Here is a 6,688-nt window from a genome sequence, read left to right on the forward strand (position 1 = left end):
ACCACCCCACAAGCTTTACCCTTTGAGGAAAAGGCAGCCCTCCAGATTTTGTAGACATTTTTCTTAATATTTTTAACATTGTGTCTTTTAAAAGAAATGTTTTACACAGTTCATCCAAAGAGCAGAGAACTGAACTTCTCACTATTGCCTTGGCCCTGACAGCTGTTACCAGCACCCTTTTCCCAAGAAAAGTCAATTCCCAGGTGCTTATTGGACAGCCTTCGAGGGGGAAGATGAGGGAAGCTGCCAGCTCACCCTTCCAGGATCCTAGTGTGGGGGCCGAATCTCATGGACCTGACCTCAGAGGTGCACCCGTGCCGCCCAGGTAGATAAGAGCCGCAGCGTCGATCGCCCTTCGTTCCTCCCTGGGGATTTCTGTTAGGGGGCCTTGTTAGTGATCAGCTTGAAGTGAAGATCAAGTTCAGTGCTGTGGGATTTTTAGGAACAAAAAACTGTGACTTTGGGATTTGGGGTGGATTTTTGTGCTAGGGGTGGGGTCATGGGTTCATGTTGAACAATTTTTAAGTCTGTATTATGTTTAAAAAATATTAATGATTTAAAAGTTTAAATTTTTAATTTTTATATGTGAAAATATTTCCTTTTGGCTACGAGGGAAGCTCAAGTGATGTCTTCTTATGTGCTGTTAAATATATATTATATACTTCGGAAGAAGGCAAAGAGGGGAGCCTCATTATTTTTAAATGATCCCAACTGTATAGTCTGTCTGTTGTACATAGAGTTTAACTTGCTTTTTGGCCGCTGTAGGGAAAAAAACCCATCCACCTGAGATGGGAACCTGTCATTTATTATCACTTCAGAAGTGATACACTGATATTTATTCTTTCTGTCTCCAAGTTCTGGCACTTGAAGACTTCTTCAAAACTGGCAAATAAGATAATAGTTATAGAAATTTTAGTTCATTTATTTCTAAACTCCTTTCAGATTATTTTACCATGAGAAGGTGGTAGATTATTTTGTGTTCCTGTCTGATTTTTATTTTGAAGTATTTAGTGTTGTATTCCTCTGCAGGCTTAAAAATAGTGTTTTACTTCAATTCAGTAGAGCTTAGGAGTTAAAGAGAATAAAGCCTGTGTTGCTTGTGTGGTGTCACAACCCCTCACCTGTCTGGAATGTTCAGCACCCAGTGCAGCTCAGGGTTCTAGAGATCTTTGCTCATGCCTGAGCTAGTGGTCACATGATTAGTTGATTGCAGCGTGGTGCGATGGAGGGTGGAACGAACGCTTTGTTTAATAAAGAAAGGCGGGGAGACTTGAGACTTGCAACAAGAACTGTGTTGTCCATGTTTTGTTGGTTAACCTGCTTTTTCCCTCCCTGTAGAAAGATGAGAGCATGTAACCATGATATGTTTCAGCTTCCTAGTGGGATTCTAGGAAAGAGCTGGTTCTGGTTTCTCTGCCAGTTAAGACCTAAGGTTTCTGAGGTTTCTCAGCTCTTTGCTCATGAAGCACACAGCTGGGAACCAGGTTCTTGAGGAGGGGCCAGGGTCTGGGCGGTTGGTCAGGTGAGAAGTGCAGGGACTGTAGAGTCAGAGACGCCGACCCCTGGCTCTGCTCCGTGGGCCTGGGCCTCAGTTTCCCCTTCTAGCAAATGAATGGGCTGGTACTAGAGCTGCTGGCTTCATTGGTGCGTCTTAATGGTGTTTTGCTGTCTCAGAGTGGTGGCTGCAGCGGGCTGGCCAGCACCAGTGTCTGAGACAGGTGCAGGGAGGGTCAAGGAGACAACTGAGGGTGTGCATGAGGCTGTGGACGGGACTACCCCCACCCCATTCCAGTCTCTGGGCCACTAGTGAGACAAAGAGGTCCCCATGGTCAGGGCCCCCACTGACATGCTCTCTGCAGTGTTCAGAAAACTCCCCTTCTCAGACTTTCCCTTGTGTTTCCCAGTCATGACCCTTTCCCACCAGTAGTTCAGGCCCACTTGTCCCATGGCCTTTCAGCCCTCACCAGTCTTTTGCTAGGGATCAAGGAAGACTTTCAGGAAGGGCGGTGGTGTGTTGTTAAAACTGACGTGACCAAGAAAAATGCCTACTTCAGCAGCCTTGCAGTTCTCACAAACACGCAGAGCCCAGAAAATTACCTTTAAAGACGTTAAGTTTTATTTCCCAAAGTTATTGGCCTTAGCCTCTCACTCTCCAGCCCACTCAAGCACTCAGATCTTGCAGCATCTTACGAGTGCTCTGGAAGCCCGGGCCCTTCCTTGGGAGTTGGGGAGCAAAGATGGACAGTCGGTTTAGTCTTTACACATATGAGATTTTAGATACGTTTTTGCTGCTTGATAATAATTACAGATACCTCATCTCTGTTTTTCACTCTCCACCTTGGGAGAGGTGCCAACTACCCAGGAGAGCTTGTGGAGCCCAGCACACAATGGAACCTCTCCTCCCCTGGCCTCCTCTAGCCTGACCCCACGAGTCCCTCTCCGTAGGTCAGAAACTGTCTTCTCCCTCTGCATCCCTGCAGTAGCCTCTTTACTGGTTCCTCTCCCCTCTCTCTCCCTCTCCATTCTGCACACTGCAGCTGGGATGAACTTTCGGTGTTATTAGCAGCTTTATTGAGATATAATTTACATAGCATACAGTTCACCCATTTAAAGTGTACACTTCAGTGGCTTTTAGTATATTCACAGAGTTGTGCATCCATTGCCGTAATCAATGTTAGAATATTTTCATCATCAAAAAGAAACCCTGCATCCATTCGCAGCACCCCATTCCCTCTTCCCCACTGGCAACCACTAACTACTTTTTGTCTCTATGGATTTATCTATTCTGAACATTTCATATAAATGGGAATCATACACTTTGTGGCTCTTTGTGACTGGTTTCTTTAACTAAACATATTTTCGAGGTTCATCCATGTTGTAATATATATCAGTACTTCATTTCTTTTTATTGCTGAGTAATGTTCCATCGTATGGATATACCATATTTTGTTTATCCATTCATCAGTTGATGGACCGGTGGGTTGTTTCTACTTTTTGGCTGTTATGAATAATGCTGCTGTGAAAATTCATGTACAAGTTTTTACATGGACATATGTTTTCATTACTCTTGGGTTATATACCTAGGAGTGGAATTGCTGGGTCCTCTGGTATCTCTATCTTTAACCTTTTGAAGAGCTGCCAGACTGTTTTTCCAAGTGGCTGCATCATTTTCCATTCCCCCCAGCAAAACTGGAGGGTTCCAGTTTTCCCACATCTTTGTCAAGACTTGTTATGTTTTGATGTGAATTGGTATCTCATTATGGTTTTGATTTGCATTTCCTTGATGACTAATGATGTTGGGCATCTTTTCATGTGCTTCAGGGTGAACATGCTTACGAAGGTTATTCCTATTACTCCTCTGCCTAAAAGCATCACCACTGCCGATGGGATAAATTCTGAACCCCTTTGATAACTCACAAGGCTGGTCAGGATCTAGCCTCTGGCAGTATCTCTAGCCTCTTCTCCCCATCCTCCTCTACTTTCTGCTTACTGGTTTCCTGGAGGCATCTTGGTCTCACCAGCCTCCCAGACTTTGCTCAGTGCTGTTCCTCCCCCCAGTGACCCCCTGGTCCTCTCCTCATCCCACTTCGGCTTTGCCTTCTCCTCTCCCTCATCCTCAAGGACTTATAAACCTCTCCAGGAAGCTACCTGCAACTTCCAGAGCAAGGTTATTGGCCCTGTTATGTGGCCGTGGTACTGCCACGAAGGAGTCTTGTTACATTCCAGGGTTAGGTTATAAAGTCATGCCTAGGATAAAAATTGAGTGTAATCAAAATTCCTTTCGGACACCCTGAGGAAGGCGCCAGGTTGAAGACCATTATCGCGAGGTGCAGTGCGGCTGGTTCCTGCCTGTGCGGGAATAGGTCACTGTTTCTTTAGCTGAGCACCAGAAGTGGTTAGACTGCAAATAGGGCCGTGTTATGCAAGCAACACTTATTTGTAGGTGTTAGACTCACACTCAGGCGAGCAGTTCGCTTTTGAAGAGGCTCTTGGGAACCGAGACAGGCCACAGGAGCAGCAGGGGCACAAGCTCACCTCTGGCCCTCCCGCCTGTCTGCTCAGGGAGCGGAGTGGCAGATGGAATGGCCCAAATGACTTAAAATTGTTTTCCTTGACTTTTTTTTTTTCCCTAACTTTTTCAGACAAATACCATTATGTTTGCCTAAGTGAAATATGTATGTAATGCCAAATCTCTGTACCCCCTCAAGCCAGCACACCGGTACCCTGGATCGCAGTTCCCTCTTCCTACTTTGTCTTGATGTTAGACTGTGAGCTCCGTGAGAGCAGGGCCACGTCTGGCTTGGTCATGGGGTTCCCCAGTCCGAGTGCCGTGCCTGGCACCTGGCAGATACCCTGTACACATAGCTGGATGTGTAAATTCCCCAGCTGCTGGAACAGCTCCATTCTCTGAAGCCCCGGCATCCTCTTACAGGCTCGTCCTCGTGCTTCTGCCTTGTACACACAACACTTTATTTTCATGTTTTGTTTTCCCTGCTAGCAGCCCCTGTGAGCAGGCTGCTTCATGTCGTTATCTCTGTTCCTCCTCCCAGGCCAGTCCAGAGTAAATGGTGCCTGAAAAGTGTTTGGCAAATGAATGAATTGTGGGAACCCAACCTAGCCCTGGCACCTTTGTCTGCAGGCTAGTCTGCTTCTAGCGGAGACTACCAGATTCAAAAAAGAGGAAGGTTGTTCGCAAGTGCATAAATTGCACTTGCATAAGAAAGAATCTCATTGAGTAGACCTCCATGAAATTCAAATTTTGATGATCTGGCTATATCTGAGCTGAAGCTTACCTGGCGTTATAAAGAATTTGCTGGAGAGTCATGTAGATAATCCAGAATATTTTTTAGAAAGTATTCATCTGCACCCAGGAGACCAAGAAAGGAAGCCGGCGGTGGATCAGAGGCCCCAAAGAGAGACTGCTGGGCCGATTCTTAGCATCTGATCCAATTGGTGAGGAAGTGACGGCAGCTCAAAGAAGACCCAAAGAAACAGAACTCGTTCCTGGCAACAACCCTTTTGCCTAAAGTAGGCTTCCCACCGTCACGCGGAGCAGTTTTAAAGTTATGGTGAAATGCTAACAGGCAATTTGGATGAAAGTTAACAGCAAATGACGGCTTCACAGATTAATTAATTGCTGCACAAATAAGTTGATGTACAAGTATTTGCTTTTAAATCTTACACAATGAGAAGTAAATTAGAAGTCAAACCATTTTTTTCTTTGAAGAACTAAAAGGACAGAATGTCTTTGATGAACCTGAGAGCAGCATACTGGCTTCAAGGCAGACTGTTGTTGTGTAGTCTGACCAATAATAATGTAGAACTTTTCTTACATGTTTATAAAATAAATCTTAGAAGAAAAATCATACTGTAGCCTTTTTTAAAAAAAATGAAATTCTATGAACATTTCACAGAACTTGGATGTTCCTGGGAGCAGTTAGGGAAATGCTGGCTCAAAAGCTTATTTCAAATAGTTGTGAGGCATTGGAGGGGGCTTTTGCTCTGCTATAAATACAACTCTAGGGTATGGGTGGTCTTTAACCCACCAAAGTCAGCACCCGGCACCCGGGGTTCTTACCTGGTTTTGTTGGAGCAATTCCAGAGGCCCCCTCTGGATGACAGACTCTTCAGTAGTTGAGATTTTGTGTTACCTCAGACTGTGTCACCCCTGCCTCGGGACCAGTGTTGGTTAGAGCAAGGGACCCACCATCGACAGGAGAGGTGACAAGGCCTTCCCGTCCCTTCCTGGGCTGTCATGTGTTTAATGCGTCACCTCTTCTTAATGGCAAGAGTTCGTCAGAGGGCCCGTGAGCAGGAGACGGCACTTTTTTGCTCAGGTAGAATGTCTTTTGTGGGGAGGTCAGTTGGGGTGACGGCTGGGGCTGGGCCCGGAGCCTTGGGAACTCGTTCTATCTCTTCTGCAGACTTGAAAAAAAACCCAAGCGAGTCCCTTCGCTTCTTGGGACCTCAGTGTCCCTGCCTGTCAGATGAAGGGCTCAAGTGGGATGACCTCCAGGTTTCCTTCTAGTGCTAATGTGAGTTCTAGGATCTTTGCTGAGCTTTCCCAAGGAGCATCAGGAGTGTAAGTTGGACGGGAAAGAGTTGGGGGCAAGCAAGAGGCCTAAGCCCTTGCACCCCAACCACCAGTTTTGCCAGTGCAACACCCCCGCCGCAGCCCTCCGTTATGAAAGGAGAAGGAGATCCTCTCCCTTGCTCCCTTGCCCGCTCGGCCCCCCTTCCCCAGTGCGCACACACACCATTCTGTGTTTTACTTGGGAGATTTTTTAGGAGGTAGCTCAGTGTCTTAATCAGCTCAGGCTGCTATAACAAAATACCATGGACTGGGTGGCTTAAATAACAGAAATTTATTTTCTCATGGTCTAAAGGTAGAAGTCCAGGATCAGGGTGCTAGTAGTTGGGTTCACACGAGGCCTCTCTTCCTGGCTTGCAGACAGCATCTCACTGTGTGCTCACATGGCCTTTCCTTGGTGCGTGTTCTTGGAGAGAGAGGTGTCTCTTCCTCTTCTCAAGCTACCAAGCCTATTGGATTAGGGCCCTACCTTTTTTTTAAATTTAATTTTATTTATTTTTGTCTGCATTGGGTCTTCATTGCCGTGCGTGAGCTTTCTCTAGTTGCGGTGAGCGGGGGCTACTCTTCGTTGTGGTGCACGAGCTTCTCATTGTGGTG

General features: G+C 46.2%; 1 protein-coding gene across 1 annotated transcript in view; it reads left to right on the top strand.

The window, feature by feature from the left end:
* The window catches only part of NCBP3 (nuclear cap binding subunit 3), a 32,794-nt gene extending 27,430 nt beyond the window's left edge, over positions 1-5,364 (top strand). The window contains exon 14 of the mRNA XM_082605357.1: positions 163-5,364. Coding sequence (XP_082461483.1) covers positions 163-271 — 109 coding nt within the window. The 3' untranslated portion in view covers positions 272-5,364. The remainder of the gene's footprint in view (positions 1-162) is intronic.
* Positions 5,365-6,688: the final 1,324 nt, after the last annotated feature.

Source organism: Mesoplodon mirus, assembly GCF_964341445.2.
Source record: "Mesoplodon mirus genome assembly, chromosome: 18".
Lineage (NCBI taxonomy): Eukaryota > Metazoa > Chordata > Mammalia > Artiodactyla > Ziphiidae > Mesoplodon > Mesoplodon mirus.